A 19,600-nucleotide genomic window follows, 5' to 3' on the forward strand; every position below is an offset into this window, starting at 1 on the left:
AGGCTAAACGAACCAGACAGAAACTCAAAAAGGCTGAGAACAGGGAAAAAAATAAAAAAAAAAATAAAGTGAAAAACAAGAGTGCGAGCCAAAATGAGATAACAAGAAAGGGGTGGAGTAACACTAGACAATAGAGAACATAGAATGTGTCAGCCATATGGTTCAGACAAACAAAGGACAACACAAACCCTGAGCTGATCACAACGGCACCCTGACAGCTTACACCGATCATCAGGCATGAGGTGAAGTGAATAACACTGATTCTCTCTTCATCACAGTACCTGGATATAGTCAGTGAACATTTTGTCCTCAAAGTTAGAAGTGTCTCAAACTGTTTAATGAATGTAAGATGGTGTTCAATGATAATGTTTTTTGTTATTTTTCCCTAAAGTGTTAGAAGCAGAAAAATGGGTAAGGATTTGAATGAGTTTAAAAAGGGCCAAATTGTGATGGCTAGATGACTGGGTCAGAGCATCTCCAAATCTGCAGCTCTTGTGGGGTGTTCCCGGTCTGCAGTGGTCAGTATCTATCAAAAGTGGTCCAAGGAAGGAACAGTGGTGAACTGGCGACAGGGTCATGGGTGGCCAAGGTTTACTGATGCACGTGGGGAGCGAAGGCTGGCCTGTGTGGTTCGATCAAACGGATTTGGTGACCATGCAGGCCACTGGATATGTTCAACTTCACTTCCATGTTCATCAAACAATACTGTTAAGTCTTGCTGTCTTTGTATTGCATTATCATGCTGATACATGTCACGACACCCCCAATGTTTGAACCATTAGGTGCACATGGTCCAGAATGGCAGTGCCCATCAAGCACATAGGGAATGCCATGCTATTGAGGCCCAAACTGTCACTGATCCACCCCTGTGCTTCACTCTGGGCAGCAACATTTTAGGTGTTAATCCTCTTTGAGGCTTCTACACACGGATGTGGAGAATATAGTGAAGGTGGAATCATCAGAGAACAATACATGTTTCACAGTGTCTGCAGTCCAAGATTTGCACTGTTGGCCCCATTGAAAATGAGCGACCAAAGTGACCAAAGGTTTGGCTATAGCAGCCCGGCCATGAATATTGACTCCGTGCAGTGAGTTGGGCAGCTGGTTTTATGTTTTTTTTTATATACATTCTGGGTTAGTACCTGGACATCCTTTTCAGACTGCTTCCTCTCGACGTTACTCCCGTTAGATGTGGTTCTTCCTTCGTGGTGGTATGCCGACATTATCCGTGGCTCTCAATACACCACAATGTGTTGCGGTCCTGGGCTGCATTTCCCAAAAGCATTGTGAACTAAGATGATCAGAGAGAACATTTCTGGCCATACTCTTTACGATCAACTTCAGCTCGCAATACTTTTGGGAAACACAATCCTTTAGTCATAGATGAGTCTGTAACTTGGCTACCAAGTTATACACTCACCTAAAGGATTATTAGGAACCTGTTCAATTTCTCATTAATGCAATTATCTAATCAACCAATCACATGGTAGCTGCTTCAATGCATTTAGGGGTGTGGTCCTGGTCAAAACAATCTCCTGAACTCTAAACTTAATGTCAGAATGGGAAAGAAAAGGTGATTTAAGCAATTTTGAGCGTGGCATGGTTGTTGGCCAGGTGGGCCGGTGAAGTATTTCACCATCTGGTCAGATACTGGGATTTTCACACACAACCAGGGTTTACAAAGAATGGTGTGAAAAGGGAAAAACATCCAGTATGCGTCAGTCCTGTGGGCAAAAATGCCTTGTTGATGCTAGAGGTCAGAGGAGAATGGGCCGACTGATTCAAGCTGATTGAAGAGCAACTTTGACTGAAATAACCACTCGTTACAACCAAGGTATGCAGCAAGACACTACATGCACAACCTTGAGGCAGATGGGCTACAACAGCAGAAGACCCCACCGGGTACGACTCATCTCCACTACAAATAGGAAAAAAAGGCTACAATTTGCACAAGCTCACCAAAATTGGACAGTTGAAGACTGGAAAAATGTTACCTGGTCTGATGAGTCTCGATTTCTGTTGAGATATTCAGGTGGTAGAGTCAGAATTTGACGTAAACAGAATGAGAGCATGGATCCATCATGTCTTGTTACCACTGTGCAGGCGGGTGGTGGTGGTGTAATGGTGTGGGGGATGTTTTCTGGGCACACTTTAGGCCCCTTAGTGCCAATTGGCCATCGTTTAAATGTCATGGCCTACCTGGGCATTGTTTCTGACCATGTCCATCCCTTTATGACCACCATGTACCCATCCTCTGATGGCTACTTCCAGCAGGATAATGCACCATGTCACAAAGCTTGAATATTTTCAAATTGGTTTCTTGAACATGAACAATGAGTTCACTGTACTAAAATGGCCCCCACAGTCACCAGATCTCAACCCAATAGAGCATCTTTGGGATGTGGTGGAACGGGAGCGTCGTGTCCTGAATGTGCATCCCACAAATCTCCATAAACCGCAAGATGCTATCCTATCAATATGGGCCAACATTTCTAAAGAATGCTTTCAGCACCTGAATCAATTGCCATCAATCCCACATAGAATTAAGGCAGTTCTGAAGGTGAAAGGGGGTCAAACACAGTATTAGTATGGTGTTCCTAATAATCCTTTAGGTGAGTGTATATAGACCTGAAACCTTCAACATTATATTAGCCAGTGTTTACAGTTTCATTGTGTCATTGTCCAACCCAATATATATCATGTAATTAAATGTATATTTACTATAATTCAAAATATAATAATACTTAAATGAGTAGGAATGTCCAATTATTTTTTAGATTTTATATATCTTAATCCATTTATGACATGCACTACCTTCATATACCCCCAGGGGTCCCAAATGTAAAACATTGAATCCTATAGTGGAAAGAATAGAAATATGTATATCCACACAATTATCTGAAGTACTTCAGAAAAAGAGCAAATTGTCAAAAAGTCTCCTGAAAATCCTTTAATGCAAATGTCAAGCGAATCATATTGTATGCACTTAAATGAACTTGATGTGTTTGTCTTACCTTAGGCTGCCAGTAAAAGCCTGTCTTGGCTACTGTTGGTCACTGCTTAGGTCAAGGAATTATGCGTCCAGTATCCAGATGGGATTGCATGGAGTGTGAATGCAGGATAAATCTAGGGAGGTTTGTAAATGCAGCTACTTGCACATCAGCCTTATGTAACATGTCTCTGGACAGATTTTGCAGGGGCACAATCAAACATGGCTTGGCTTTTGCCATCTGTTTGGGATTGCATGCATAAAATCCACAGCTGTAAAATGCAAAATACAAACACAAAATGCAAATGTTATTTACATTTGAACTGGTCTCCCAAAAAGATTTGCCTTCTTAATTTTTATCCAAAAAACTACAATAACTCGCTGAAATAAACCGACTGTAAAAGAATTAAACAGTGACCAGTATATATCATTTGTAACATTTGGATTTGTAACAAACTTACTGGAGTCCATGCTGTCATTAAAGCAAAAGTTGGACGTACCAAATACTAAAAACATGTACAATTCATGTAGCCAACATGTTCTGGTTCAATTTCATTGTAAACTCATATTGCTTATTATATCAATATAATAACAACAATGCATTACTTTAGAAAAAAAATGCAAAACAGAAGCATTTTCACTAGTGATCACAAACTTCTGATTGCTTCTCAGAGTACCAGACACGCTCATGCAATTATTTACAAAATGATCCTTCTTCCTGAAGGTATAAACCCAGACATATGTGCCACTGGCTAAAGGCTGATTAGCACACTCACCTGCCAAGTCTGTCTGCACTCTGCGCATAAATTACTTCAGTAGATTAAAAGGCATCAGTAGTCACTAGTCCTTACTTTATGTAGCACCAAATCCAAATGTAAAATCAAAATTTTCCCTGTGAAGCACAACGTATATCATGATTATGTAATTTGCAATCATAACGAGATGGCAGATTAGCAATTGAAGAAATGCATAGTGCTTTATTTGTAATGCTTCATAGGTTTCTTTTTTTGTGCATTTTTAGAACTGTCAGCGAACTTTGGCGCACTGGCACAATTTGTGATGCACAAAATGTCAAATGAGTCTGACAACTGGGTCATTGCAGGTGTGAATTCATTTGAAGGATTACAAATTACACTACGGAAAATTTCACTTATATGTTATGCAACACATGACATCGCCTTGATAAGCAGACAGGCTAAGACATCCCAATATACTGAAGCTGAATAATCCTGTTTACAGGATGTGTCCCACTCAACTTTGCCTTCATTCAGTTGCTGCCTCCAGTAAACCAAGGGATCAGGCTCCAAGCAGTTATAAATATCATCACACACTTCATGCATGATTCAAAAACATCCTCTGGGCTTTTATGCATGAGACAGGCCCTGAAGTAAATCTTGATATGGGTCTGGCTCCGCCGCCCTGGTTTCATTCATAATTTGAGCGGTGTTTCTCCAAGCAAGTAAAAAGATGTTGGAAATTGCTAGAATTGGGGCAGTTACTGGATTCACAGGTCCAAGCTATTTTGACTTACTGGGTTTATGGTGTTATGAAACAGAATTAATCGGCAATTTAGGTTTTTGCCCATCCACTATATACAGTCGTGGTCAAAATTGTTGGTAAATATGATCAAATATGGCTGTAAAAAAAATTCTGCATTTTTTATCCTTTTGATCTTTTTTTTTTTTTAAACACTAAAATCCAACCTTTCATTTAAGAAAAATAATTGAAAATGGGGGGTAAATCACATTGGCCACAATTGTTGGTACGCCTAGAATTTTAAATGAGTAAAATATCTCTGAAGTATATTTACCATTTTTTTTTAGCACACCAAGGTGACAAGGAACATGAAATTGTCCAGCTAGGATGTCTTGTTTCACAGGAGTATAAATATAAGGAGGCATAAAAGCCAAATTCCGTTAATCATTTATCACAATGAGTGAAACCAACGAATATAGTTCTGATGTGCAGCAAAAGATTGTTGAGCTTCACAAAATAGAAAGTGGCTGTAGGAAAATAGCTAAAGCATTGAAAATCCCCATTTCCACCAGCAGGGCAATAATTAAGAAGCTCCATTTAACTAAAGATGTTACGAATCTGCCTGAAAGAGGAAGTGTGTGTATATTGTCCTAATGCACGGCGAGGAGGAAGGTTTGAGTGCACAAAGACTCTCCAAGGATCGCAGATGGAGAATCGCAGAGATTAGTTGAGTCTTGGGGTCAGAAAACCTATAAAAAATCACCACCTGTTGTTTGGGAGGGATTCAAGAAAAATCCTCCTCCCTCATCCAGAAACAAACTCCAGCATATTCAGTTGTCAGACACGACTGGAAAGTCAAAAGGGACCTGGTTCTGTGGTCAGATGAAACTATAAAATAGCTTTTTGGCAGCAAATCTACCAGATGGGTTTGGTGCAAACAGGGATAAAAAGTACCCCATGCCCACGGCTAAAAATACCACTGGATGGTAAAATAGCCCCATACATTTAGTATGAAGGAATGGTCTCTGATCACTATTCAGATGTTCTCCAAACTCATCAGGCATTTAAGAAGACTTAAGAAGCTGTTATCTTGGGAAAAGGAGGTTGCAAAAAGTATTTAATAAAAGGGTACCAACAAATGTGGCCAACGTGTTTTGAAGAAAAGCGTTGATTTCATAATGTCAACCCCCCCCCCCAATTGTTTTACTTTAATGAAAGGTTAGATTTTTGTGATTTTTAAAATAAAATATCAGAAGGATAAACAATGCAGATTTATTTTTACAGCCATATTTGATCATATTTGCCAGGGGTACCAACAATTTTGACCACGACTGTATATGCAGGAGATAATATCGGAAATGAGTCGATGGCAATGTACTTATTTGCATTAAAATGGTGTAGACAGCACCTGTCAGTCATCTAGCATATATTCAGTGTGTGTGCAGGTGTATCTGACTGTGCTTGTACAATACTACGTTTCTTAACCTGGGGAGATTTACAGCTTAATGCCTTGTGTTATACAGAATTAGACTTGAATAAATGAATGCCATTGACAGTGACTGGCGCTGACACGGTGAATGCAGTCATGTGTCAAGTCTAGTAGGAATTCCATTTGAACACCGTTAAGATTATTTTACATAAACACTGTTTTGGTGTGTGTTTCAGTGAAAATGAGCTTCCAAGACGCTGTCCGATGCTCTTGTTTGGCTCACAGCACATATGAGGCACCTTGTTTTCCTGAATGAAATCGTACGCGCGCGCTATTAATAGCACCGGGTCTATGACGTCACAATGGAAGCCGCATCTGACTCGCGACAGATGATGATTCTCTCAAAGAGCCTCGCGACCGGGAAGGACACCATATCCCCGCGTATTTACCAGTCTATACGCTTGCAAGTATATAGGAATTAACTTTTTTTGCTCATAGACGGGGACGTGGTGGCGTTTTGGAGATGGTTGTGCAGCATTTGCCCTGCAGCTAGCGACGAGCGATTGTTCTTTCATAACATCAGCAAGCTGCAGTCACTGTATTCAGAATTCTTGACTTCTAACAACAATAAACACACACATCACAAAGACACGGTACGTATGCTTGTGTCCACCTTGCGATGGCTTTTGTTTGCAGGGTGGTGTCCTCATGTAGGCTAATTCCTCATGCATTCTTAGGACAGTTGATCAACTTCTTAGAGACAATGTATTGTTTTTATATATGCTATAAGTACATTATAATGTTGGTTATAAAATTATTTCCCAACATCAAATTTTGTGTGCAATGTCAGTATTCTCCATACATTACTTGCTTTGCAAGTTCATACTTGATTACATTTTCAGCAGTGAAAATGTTCATTGAAAAATGTGCCTTGTATGGTAGCATCTAAATTAACTATTTGTATTCACATAATAATAGTAATAGACTAATAGTAAATCAAGGGGGTTGGGGTAGGCTAATATTTTTTAAGAGTCAGATGAGATAGGAGTAACACCTTACACGTGCACCTGCATGCTGCATGCTTCTGCGTTTCACTGTGTGCATAAATGTTGTATATGTTTACCTCTTAATTTATATTATGAATTACACACTTCAATATATCTGATTCTGCAGTTATTGTTAGTACGTTTTAGTATGATTGTTCTGTAAGTTTACTCTTCAATGCACGGTTGATTCCAGATATATGTGCTTTAAATAAAAATCATAACATATCTTTGTTTCTTACTATCCATTTACTTGTCCATTTTATGATTTTTTTAGAGTTTCAACTTCATCTGTAATGGGAAGTGGTTGGAAAAATGCACTTTGGTTAATAAAACATTTAAGGCAGCAGTTAATTGAATGATGAATAATGAACTGATTCTACCTAAAACCTTGCTGATCAAAGTTAAATTGCAACAGCCCCTGAAAAATACCAATGAATCTGTTTTTATACAACTGTATATAAAGAGATTTCACCATGAAAGATGAGTGGATTAGTTTTACAGAGCACAGATGTGCATGCGTGGAAGTTTTGTGATCATGCTGAATGAATGTAATCCAGTTTTTAGTTTGTATACCCCTGATATATGCTGATTGTCATCACCATTGAGACTTAGACATTTTTGAGGTTTAGAAATGAAAGTCTTAGAGATCATTTTTCAGAGAATGCTTTTTTACACCTCACCTTAAAAAAGATCCATACAAGAAGATCTATTGAAAGCGTGAAGGTGAAAATTAGAGATGATGCCACATTATGTATCATCACTAATTAAAATGATTAAAGACCACATCAGTAATTTAATATAGCATTATGTAAACAGAAATGCCCCCCCCCCCCCCCCCTTGGAGTTAAGACATAAGAAATATTTGTATTGTTTTAATATTTAATGATAATACCACATGGTGTCACAAAATGTTGCAGACAAAAGCACAAATATGATGAAGAGTTCAATAACTGAGTTTAATAATAAATCATCCTTCCAAAGTGACAGAAGATGCTCCTGACATACTCTAACTCAGACAAGACTGGACACTGGACAAAGGAAATGAGGAACTTAATAGTACAAGCAAGGTTTATTAAAGATACACAGCTGAACAACAACAACAACAAAATCATATCGGTAACCATGGTAACTAAAGATTGGGGGGAGTCAAACAAAGGAACACATGTGACTGATGAAAACAAACTAAAAGTCCATAATACTGAAACAGACAGAATATATACATGACATAACGCCCCCTTCAAGAAGACGTGACCTGGCGCCAAAATAGAAGAGATGAGTGAGGATGGTGGAGGCTTTGGAGGTGGACAAGGAGAAGGTGAAGGGCTGGTAAAAGGGGCAGGCAGATAAACTGACAAAGAAGACCAGGGAGGAGCAGATGTAGGTAACAGCCATCGAGGAGATGTCGGAAGGAGTGGCAAGGTGGATGAGACCAATACAGCAGACTGGATGAAAGCCCACGGTGGAGTTGCAGTAGGGCGGAGTCACAATGTAAACTTGGCGGACAACATCCTTCGGACGGCCAACCGAGATGGAGCCAATGTCATGGGATCACAGGGCTCAGACGGAGAGCCGATGGGCCTGAGTGACCCTGTTGACACAGGAGACCAAGGCGCAGCCGATGCAACGAGTGTCTGAGATGAAGCCAGAGTGCCCTATGACTGAGCCGGATTTGGTGCGATTGAGGACCAAGGTGGAGCCGGAGGGAGGGCAGAGCTCACTGGAGCTGAAGGGGTGAAGAGACAGTGCTCAGCGGATGGCTTGTAAGTTCGCAGTGCAGGCAGGGTGACGGCTGATAGAGGTGCAGCTAGAGGGGCGAAGGAGCCTGGTGGAGCTGCAAGGCAGATTGTCTCTGGTGGGGCCAAGGGTGGGAGGAGCCAATTCAGGGTCGATGGTCCGAGGTGGAGCGAGGGAATTAGAGGCCGGAGGCAGAGCCGAGGGATCCTTTCGCTTCTGGTGATTGCATGACCTGAGGCTTCACAACAGCACAAGACGTCATAGGGAAGACGTAGGGCTGCAGGCATCCAGCTGAGGCGGGGCTGGAAGACTGACTGAGCTCTTCGTTGAGGGTGAGAGAGGGAAGGTAATTCAAAGTCCATACAGTTCAACAACACAGTTTTAAAGCTGGATGAAACAGCGGTCATGATGAAGAAAGAGAAGATTCAGGCTGGGATAGGGTGGAAGGCAGAACCTCAGTGTCCAATTCTATCAACCAGTCCTCTTTGTCCAAGTACACCAGTATTCCCTCTGCCACAGATGTCGGGGGTAGATTACTCTCTAGACACCTGATGATAACCTCCCTCCAGTCCAGTTCATTGGTGTCTGGGAGGTCCACTGAATGATTTACCCTGATCCAATACAACAACTTGATGGCAAAACTCCACTGTAAAGTCTGTTAAATCAAGGCCTCTCAAGGCCACAGCAGCAAATCTTGTTGACTAAACCGTACCTGAGTCCGGTCTTCTGTCCACAATTACCAGAGCTGTTATTAAAAACACTCTTATATTGCATAATTATTTATATTTGCAGTCATACACACTGCATCTGACAAGAAAGTCATTGAGGTTAGGTTTTGTCCCACTCAGTAAGAAAAAGAAGTGGATATAATATAGGGCAACTATTTTAGGAATGTGAAAACAAGAAGTCCTGTATTATATGGAGGTTTCATTGACCCACAGCAAGGCCAATGCTCTCTGCAGCTTCTGCTTTAATAGATCTGAAATTAAATACCAGTATGGATGTATGTGCGCTATTATAAATTGTTGTACAATAATTCCTCTTGTCATAGGGTGCTAAAGTTAAGTATGGACTACGAAAGACCCAACGTAGAGACCATCAAGTGTGTTGTTGTAGGAGACAATGCCGTGGGGAAGACTCGCCTTATTTGTGCCCGGGCCTGCAACACTACCCTGACCCAATACCAACTTCTGGCCACCCATGTACCCACCGTCTGGGCCATCGACCAGTACAGAGTCTGTCAAGAGGTAAATCTTCTCTCAATTAAATTCACCTTGCCATTATCATTGCATTACGTCAGGCCCATGGCTGAAGATAACAAGCGCATGATCCCCAGATTTGCTTCTGTCAGGATTCATTTAAACTTCAGCTGGCAGAAGAGAAACAGATTACAGAAAAGGATCAAACACACCTTCTTTGGTATTCTTTGCTTCAGGGCAGGGGTGCTACTTTAAAAGCCGAATTAACACTATGACTCCTTGTAGGTCTTAGAACGTTCCAGAGATGTTGTGGATGACGTAAGTGTGTCCCTCCGGCTATGGGATACCTTTGGAGACCATCACAAAGACAGACGCTTCGCCTATGGGAGGTACACATTCTGTTTGATTTGCACTTTCTGTGTAATCGTGGGGGTAGCTTAAAATAATTGTTTACCCAATAATGAAAAGCTAATTTAAAGATTAATTTAAAAAGAACAAAATGCACCATAAATCTTTCAGAATAAGCAATATTCAAATGTTCTATTTAAAAATGTTTAAGAAAGCTTATTGGTCTATCTGGGTCCGTAAACTTCCGTAAACAACAATTCAGGTAAAAAAAAATGTTTAGGTTCAGTGGTATTAAATGAATAAACAGCTTGAATTTCATGGGTGAAACGCCCTTTCCGCTGCTTGGCCAACCAAAGATTAATCGGTGCCATTACCAGCTCTGTGCAACGAATAATAGCCATCGATTTCTATAGTTGTATGGATTTCTAAAGTGTTTACTGTAATATAATATTTATAGAATATTAGAATATTAAAACTTGCCGAATTTTAAAGAGATAGTTCACCCAAAAATCCAAATTTTGTCATAATTTACTCACTTTCATGTCGTTCATCTTCATAAGATATTTTTAATTCAGTTGGAGAGATTTCTGTCCCACCATTGACAGTCTACGCAATTACAATTTTGATGCATAAAAAAGTTTATAAAGAGTCAAGAGATTGTAAAACTAATCCATATGAATTAAAGGTGCACTATGTAGTATTTTTGCAGTAAAATATCCAAAAACCACTAGGCCAGTGTTATATATTTTGTTCAGTTGAGTACTTACAATATCCCAAATGTTTCCAACTATTTGTAAATTATGAGAAAATTGCTATTTTAACCAAGGACCCGGGACGTGTCGGTATAGCGTTTGAGGGAGTCACCTGTCAACTGCGTCATTGCGTATCTGAGTTACCCTTGGTTTTATTTGGCAGAAGCGCTTTACTCTTAGCAGTGTGAACATGTCACAGCAGACGCAGAGCGAACGCACAGAGTAATGTCATAACATAATTTTAAACACACTTAAATGTATCTAATATGATAAACAGAGCTGCTTTACCTTATACTCATGACCGGAAAAGAGGAAATGGTGCAGGCGCCCAGCGACTGTCTCCCATCCCGTCATAATTAAAGTCCTGGTACTCGCGAGCCGTGTGTTTGTCGCTCCAGCGGCCGTGCTCAGCTCCACAACACTCGGTCCTGCTCTGCTTCACACTACAGTAACGTTAATAACCGCATCCATGAACATGATTTCTGCCCGTGTCCTATTTTCCACCGGCTGTGAGGTGAAGACAACATGTCCCAAGATACTGCGCTCACACTTGGCGTCATCAAACTACGCCTTTGTTTTGAATAGGCGCCCTCCAGTGGACGGAAAGTTGCATAGTGCACCTTTAAGTGGTTTAGTACAAATTTTCTAAAGAGACACAAGCGATGAACAGATTAAGGCTTTTATTCACAGAGAAACTTTGATTAGTGGACATGAACAGAAGCGTAACTGCACTTGCTTGATGCGCAACATAACACAAGAATGAACTTTATTGGTTCTCTCTGTCAAGTACACATGCTTAAGGTTCTGTTTACCACAACTGACGAACGTTTATATGTGAACAAAAGGCTAAATTTAATCTATTCCTTATATAAAGCATTTGAGTCTCTTCTGAATTTTTTTATTAAACCGCGCAATTCATATGGATTAGTTTTACAATCTCTCTATTATGTTTTTGAAGCATCAAAGTGGTAGTTGCGTAGCTGTCAGTGAGCATTGACATGTTGCTGTATCTGTCAAAGTAATCACCCAGATTTCATTTAAAATATTATCACTTACCCTCCAAAGATGAACGGAAGTCTTATGGGTTTGGAAACGACATGAAGGTGAGTAATTAATGACAGAATTTTCATTTTTGGATGAACTAACCCTTTTGAACGCAACATTCACAGATCGTTCTTTGTCTGTCACATAACTAATCACTTACCTTATTAGAATATGTGCATTTCAAAATGATATTTCCGAGCTTGAGACTAAAACACCCTAAATATTGTATTACTTTAATTGGTGGTGGTTGAGGAGACCCCCCCCCCCCCCATATGTAAAGTGCTTTGAGTGCCTAGAAAAGTGGCATATAAATGTAACAAGTAAAAAAAAAAAAAAATTACTTCAGAAGACTTACAACACACAACTTTTATGGATTTTTGTGATACTTTAAGGTGTTTTTGTTGTATAGAAAAGAGCAGTGTTAACAATGCCCCTTTTGTGTCCCTCAAATGAACATGGACATGATGACAACATTTTCATTTTTGGGTGAACTCTCATTTTAAATCCTTGTTAAATTAAATTCATTGCATCAGGGTGATTTATATTCATTTATGTATTATGGCAATCAGTGTGACTCAGATTAAACTATGATGTTGAAAATAACATAAATATGAGGGTATGCATGAGAAAATTTCACAGTGCTCTCTGGTTAATATCTCAACAAATTACCGGAGAAAAAATGTAATTGCTTCTTCAGTTCACAAGTGCCACCACTTTACTGAACAGAAAAACAGGAAGCATCTTGACATCAGATGCTTTCATCATTCGCTCTGACATCAGACACTGAGCTATTTGCAACTGAATGTGTGCCGAACATGACAGCTGAGCACTGTTATGTTAACTCATGGCCATTTTGTGTCAAGCACTTGTTTAATGAGGTCTTTCTTTGCATTCATCACACCCTCACTGCTTCTCATGCTTTCTTTTTATGGCATTTTCAGAATAGAAATTCATTTTGGTGTGGTGGAGTTTGTAGTGGTGGTAACATAATTAACATAAATTATGTTATGTTCACAGATGCATTTACAAGAAACTTAGAATGCAAAGCATGCAGCATTCATTTTCTTATTATTGCTATTTCATTCAGGGTCCTTTTTGGTTTTACGGTTAATAAAACAAACACATTTTTTACTGGTTGGTGTTCATGCGTCAAACCTCTTTTATTATTTAGCAAGATTTATTTTCAAGAAATGTCAATTTTTATAAAGAGATGACAGACACATCTTAACTAACAATATTAAACTGCATCTAGGGTGTTTCTTAAGCCACTGCCTAGGGACTGCAGATGGAATCAAAGTCATTTCCTCAAATGTTCAGTCCCTAGGAATTCGCAGAATGCATCATTTAAAAAAAGATCATCGGCTGATCACTGTATTTACTTAATGTGGCTGGAAATAATACCTGAAGCTCATGCCTTGTTATACAGCAAAATTTTCGATAAATACCATTTACATTTTATCAACTGACCTTGTCATGTCAAATGTAATTTAGTCTTAAAGAGGGGGTGAAATGCTGTTTCATGCATACTGAGCTTTTTACTCTGTTAAAGACTTGGATTCCCATCCTAAACATAGACAAAGTTTCAAACACTAAGTTGGACGTTTGATGGAGTATTTCTGTGTCAAAAATACTCCTTCCGGTTTCTCACAAGTTTCGGAGAGTTTTTTTTCGAGTATGGGTCGGCTTGACGTCGACAGAGTGGAAGGTCCTTGTATGGGCCGGAAGGGTGCGCGCGCGTGACTGAGGCGAAAGCAAACGCACGCCCATAAACACTACTCTCAAGGTGCAGATTCACTCGTCCGTGCAACAAAATGTCGCGCCATGCTCCACTTTATTCCTATGGGTGACTTCAAACGACTTTAATGCGCCCGCACAGCATTCCGGGAAGGCAAGCGCTGCATTTCAACCGATTTGAACGCAGAAATGACGAGAAGCGTCACATCACGCTTCATTCGTGTCGCAATAGTGGATCTCCACGGTCACTGCTGTTACAGGACTTCACCAAATCAACAAGAAGTGTGTTTTTGACGGAGCGGTCCCAGCTATAAAGGTTCACGGTCCTGCTTTGGTAGCAGGCGGTGAGTAAAACTGCTTTAAATGTCTATGTTGGCTATCGTCGCGTAAGTAAACATCAGTAAACAACACGATTGTGTATACGTTAGTTAATTTATCAATGGAGCATGCGATGTATGGTGTGTGTTTAAATACATTTGTTTAGCTGACTAATTTGTCAGTTTGTTTATTGTTAAACCACCCAAACATAAAGCTAAGCTAGGGGACGTTCTCACAAAGTGTGCTTCGTCATTCAAATGCGCTAACGTTACTCCATTGTTTTTTTATACACTATCTGACGTGCAAAACCGTTTTGCTTGCTACTGCTAAGGTTTAGTCGCATACAATAGTCCATAAACCAAATCATGTCATCATAAACCACGAGTAAACACACACAAATGTTGACAGGCCACTAAATACAGTAACTTACATACCACAGAAACGGACGTCCTGCTGCTGCTGTTTCTCCTGTTCAATTTATTTCATCCTCCGGATCTGATTCTGGATCATATCTGTATTAGTTGAATCTGATTGATAGCCATGGTTTATTAGAGTAACGTTTTCTTTTCCACGCTTGAGGATGACAGCTTTCAGCAATCTCTCGTGCAGTTGCTGCGCGCTCAACATTTTTTAGCCCCGCCCACACGATACGCCTCCAGGCGCTCGTTTTTTTCTGGAAAGACTCGGTACAGCCTGTCTTTCTTTTATAAATATAATAAAACTTAAGACTTTTCGGAGATTTGAAGGATGCAATACTACTCTATAGGTACTCAAGATTGACATGAGATTGACTGAAACTGAGTGTTTCACCCCCCCTTTAAGTGTCCCAGTGCTTAGTGGATTGTTAGCACCCAAATTCATACCAGCTAGAGAGGGGAATGAGATGCAGTCCATGAATCCGTTTCAGAAGAAATTATATTCCTAGAGTGTACAGTTCATTTAGAGTTGTTTAACAGATGGTGTTCAACAGGATGAGTATGACCTGATTCTTCCCTCTGACAGTCTGAAGAGAGTCTTTCATAGAAAGGTTGTCTGCATACTTACCCTGCAAAAGAAAGAGTATGCCATGATTTAGCACTAAAACCATCCCAATCCATATAGACTACTTCAATCAGACACACCTGACTTGTTGCCTGGAGAGCATGCCTTGCTCCCCGACTTGCTCCCTGACTTGCTTCCAGTCATGTTCAATCGAATGACATTTTTAGTCTTCCCTGCTTTATTGCATCCTAAAAATAAAACCAAGGCACTGAGGTCTGGAGTTATAAGCTTGGCTCTGACTTAAAGAATGACCTCTAGATGTTCACTAATCAGGGCTTTGATGATGTATTCAGTTGTCTTTAGAAGTAACTCCCATCATTTAGGAACCAGATTATAAAGTCCTACACCTCTCAGAATCCCAATGTCTTGTCTGTAACTACCAAATAGAAGAGGGAGAAATGTGTGTCCTGCTTTATAAGCAACGGAATCATAGTAGGGGTGGGTAGCATGAATAAATGCTTATATCACAGTATCAATAATATTATATAATGTGTGTGTGTGTGTGTGGGGGGGGGGGGGGGGGAGAATGCTACTTCTTCTCAATTTGGAACCAAAAGATATGATTTATTCATGACAAATGATAAATCTCACATTATGTAACATTTAAAGGGATGGCTCAGCCAAAAAGAAAAAATGCTGCCATCAATTACAAAAGCTCATGCCATTCCAAACCTGTACGACTTTTTTTTTCTGTGGAGCACAAGCAACTACTTGCACTAAGATGCTAGCAGTAGATGCTTTTTATACTGTGTAAAGTGAAAATAGCATATTTATTTTAAGTGATTGTTGCTATTTACACTAAGTTTAAATAGCAGTATATTATATTTACTCTAAGTGCAAGTAGCAATATTCTATTTACACTAGGTGAAAATAGTGATTTTTTTTTACACTATTTAAAAATATGCTATGTATACTTATAAATAGCAGATACTATTTGCACCTCAGTGTTGTTGTATATTAAGCGGTATGCAATAATAACAGAGTATAAATGAATATATATTTATTAAAATTATTAAATGGATGCCGCCTTATTGGGACAATAAATCCCTCCCTACACCTAACCCTTACAGATAAACACACAATAGACACTTTATTTAGACCTTTTTTATTTCTTTCTTTTTTTTTATAAATGCCTTTCTGATCTGATATGTAATGGTATTAGGGAGTAGAACGAGTTCAGCAAAGGCAGATTAGAACTCGGGTCAATTTGTGTCAACCATGTGCCTTACCCCTTCATTATACTGTTGATAATTTAACATCTTCCGTAATTTTGTCTTTTAAGTTCCACAGTAGAAAGTCAGTCATACAGGAACAATATGACAGAGAGTAAATGATTGAGCTATTATTTTAAATTAAACAACAAAATTATTATAAAATGGATAGGGCTGATCCTAAAATCTGACTGATTAGACATATTTGATGCTGAATATTCAAATAAATTACAACAAATGTAATATACAATATTCAAAAACTCCACTTAAAGTGGCCTAACAAACTCTCCTGAATTTCAAATCTTTGAAGAACACAATTGCAACACATCTATTACTTTTCACTGTCACACAGTATATACTTGCATATCTCGACTGGTTTGTTTAGTGATAAATGAGAAGAAACAGCTTAGCGAAAGAGGAGTCATAAATCTGGGTGATTGGCTGACATTGACATTGTTGACAGTGGGAAAATACAACCTTTACTGCAGTCGGTCTACATGAGTTTACCTAAAGGAGACAAAGACGATTTTAATTTTACAAATGACTCATTCTGCTAGTGTGATTTGTTTTATCGGTAATTAGGGATATTTTGAGAATGTTACTCCCTGGATTGATGTATGGTTAATAAGGATAATTACTGCTTATATCCTGATTTACTCTCCTTTATTCAGGTTGAAGGAGTTATTGTTGAGTTACCGAAAGGACAAGCAGCATCCATGCTGGCCCTCCAAGACGTTCTGAAGTCTAAATAAGTGCTTCATGTTTTACCAGAAGTGCATTGATTCTGGCTTAACATCAAACAGGCTTGTCTCTAGAGCGCTAGGGTGATCTGCCAAGAGCCCCATTTTGACCCGAGATGTCAGCAAACAATTACTGCAGGCAGGATAGTCTTTAGCCTAGCAATTATTGGTACCATGCTGTGCCATATCAAAGTGTTGAGATATCTTTAACCACACATCTTAAAAGCTGCTTGATATCAGACTCTGCTTTACTTAATCTTTGGACTTGCATTGACATTAAAGATTGTGGCAGTAATGTTGTTCTCCTTAAGACAGATTTCCCTGAACTGTCATTGACTACAAAGGCAAATTATTATGTAGCATTGTTCTGTGCCTCTTTTTGTTTGTAGGGCTCCTATGATCTTTATGCAAGCCTGTGAAACATAAGAGAGACACTGTAAGTCGTCAAGCCTGCTAGCATCTCCATAATTCTCTGCATTGCCAATTGTGTGGTGTGGTAGCTGAGACCTTTGCTTGCCCAATCAGCAAGAAATGCACGATTCCTTTTGTGGACGATGGCAAACAGGTGATCGTACATTATTCACCTACTTGTGTGGTGACGAGTGTTGCCCCCCTCCCCAGGATAGACTTTGTACTAATCTTGCTACAGGAAGGTATGCCAGCAGTGCGCCAGATTGTCTGCATGTCATCCTCTTTGTGCTTTTGTTTTGTCTGTTTTGTTGACCATGTATGTTCTAGTCCTCACAGATGCAGCCAAAAAAAAAAGCATTGCCAAAGGAGTTTGTGGTCTTGGGCCTCAGGCGTGTCTAAACTAAAGGCAATCTTTTTGCGTGCTGTCAATGGGTCAATGTCAGGCTGGCATTAAGATTGCAGGTTTTGCATGTTCACCAAACACTGAAGGACTGTGGTGTTGCTACGGATACCGCTTGGCACCTGTCACATACGACACTCTTGGCTTAAAATCCTGTTAGCATGCGTGTTACGTGGTGTCTTGCCCTGTGTTCTTACACAGAAAAGTTTAATTGGACAATTATCTGATTTCCTTCTTACCTTTCACTTTTGAAGGTCTGACGTTGTGGTTCTCTGCTTTTCCATCGCCAATCCCAACTCGCTGCATCATGTTAAATCCATGTGGTACCTCGAGATCAAGCACTTCTGTCCACGTACACCCGTCATCTTGGTCGGTTGCCAGCTGGACTTGCGCTATGCTGACCTAGAGGCAGTCAATCGAGCTAGGCGACCATTATCAAGGTACTGGTAACTAAACCCTCTGTCCCAATTCCTTTGCAATTCCTATCCCTGACTGTATTTATTTGTCTCTAACAGGCCTATCAAACCCGGAGATATTTTGCCCCCAGAGAGTGGAAGGGAGGTAGCCAAAGAGCTTGGCATCCCATACTACGAAACAAGTGTATTCGATCAGTTTGGTATCAAGGATATCTTTGATAATGCCATCCGAGCAGCCCTCATCTCCAGACGCCATCTGCAATTCTGGAAGTCCCACTTGAGGAAGGTTCAGAAGCCACTGCTGCAGGCACCATTTCTGCCACCCAAAGCCCCTCCACCACTTATTAAGATCCCAGAGTGCCCGGCCAAAAACCGGGATGGACCGAAGCAGCTTCTTGAGAGCCCCCTGTGCGCTGACGTTATGTTCATCATTCAGGAGCACGTCCACTTGTTTGCCCACAGGATCTACCTGTCTACCTCATCTTCCAAATTCTTCGACCTCTTTCATATGGACTTCTCAGATGAGTCCCAGTGCTTGGTGGTAACTGAGCGTCACAGGCGGGATCAACTGATGCGCACACTAAGTCTGGACACAGAAGAGGACGTCACAGTTCTCCCCAACCTTTCGCCTTGCTCGCTCCGGGCATCCAAGAGTGATGGTACCCTCAAGATGATGAGTTTCAGTGGGATGCACCGGCGCACCAGGCTGTCCCTGGCCTCTTGGAGCAAGGCTTTCTACAGCATCCACAAGGAGAGCGTGATCAACCCAGTCACGGGTATGCCGGCTCTTATGACTGTTGTGAAGATGGATCATTCTATCCACAATGGGCCATTCAGTGCCGTCCTACGCTTCCTTTACACTGGTGAGCTGGATGAGAAGGAGAAGGACCTGATGAAGATCGCTCAGATTGCAGAGATCCTAGAAGTGTTTGATCTTAGGATGATGGTGGAGAACATCATGAACAATGAGGGCTTCATGAATCAAGAGATCACAAAAGCGTTTCATGTGAGAAAGGCCAACCGAATCAAAGAGTGTCTTGCCAAGAATAATTTCACAGGTATTAAGGAAGCCAGATGCGTTTCATTTATCTTACATTGATTGAGAAAGAAACGTCTCACTTGAAAATGATTATTACATCTGCTGCAACATCTGCTACCAAGCTTTTCATAATTTAAAGTATTTCAAGTACAGGTATGTAGCTCAAACAGTGCTAGCAACTTCAAGGTCATGGGTTTGATTCCCAAGGAATGCATACATCGCATGATATACTGTACCTTGTTGCTTTGGGTAATGCATACATGTAAAGCTTTA

General features: G+C 40.3%; 1 protein-coding gene across 2 annotated transcripts in view; it reads left to right on the forward strand.

Annotated features, from left to right (window-relative positions):
* Nucleotides 1-6,254: 6,254 nt before the first annotated feature.
* Nucleotides 6,255-19,600, forward strand: part of rhobtb1 (Rho related BTB domain containing 1) — a 35,745-nt gene continuing 22,399 nt past the window's right edge. Inside the window, exons 1-5 of one of the 2 annotated variants that reach the window (XM_067429871.1) lie at nt 6,255-6,547; nt 9,726-9,921; nt 10,159-10,262; nt 18,127-18,312; nt 18,388-19,346. In XM_067429871.1, the coding sequence (XP_067285972.1) occupies nt 9,742-9,921; nt 10,159-10,262; nt 18,127-18,312; nt 18,388-19,346 (1,429 nt within the window). In that variant the 5' untranslated portion in view covers nt 6,255-6,547; nt 9,726-9,741. Of the gene's footprint in view, nt 6,548-9,725; nt 9,922-10,158; nt 10,263-17,450; nt 17,498-18,126; nt 18,313-18,387; nt 19,347-19,600 lie in introns of those variants that run through there. The other variant, XM_067429872.1, reaches the window with a different exon arrangement.

Source organism: Pseudorasbora parva, chromosome 21 (genome assembly GCF_024679245.1).
Source record: "Pseudorasbora parva isolate DD20220531a chromosome 21, ASM2467924v1, whole genome shotgun sequence".
Lineage (NCBI taxonomy): Eukaryota > Metazoa > Chordata > Actinopteri > Cypriniformes > Gobionidae > Pseudorasbora > Pseudorasbora parva.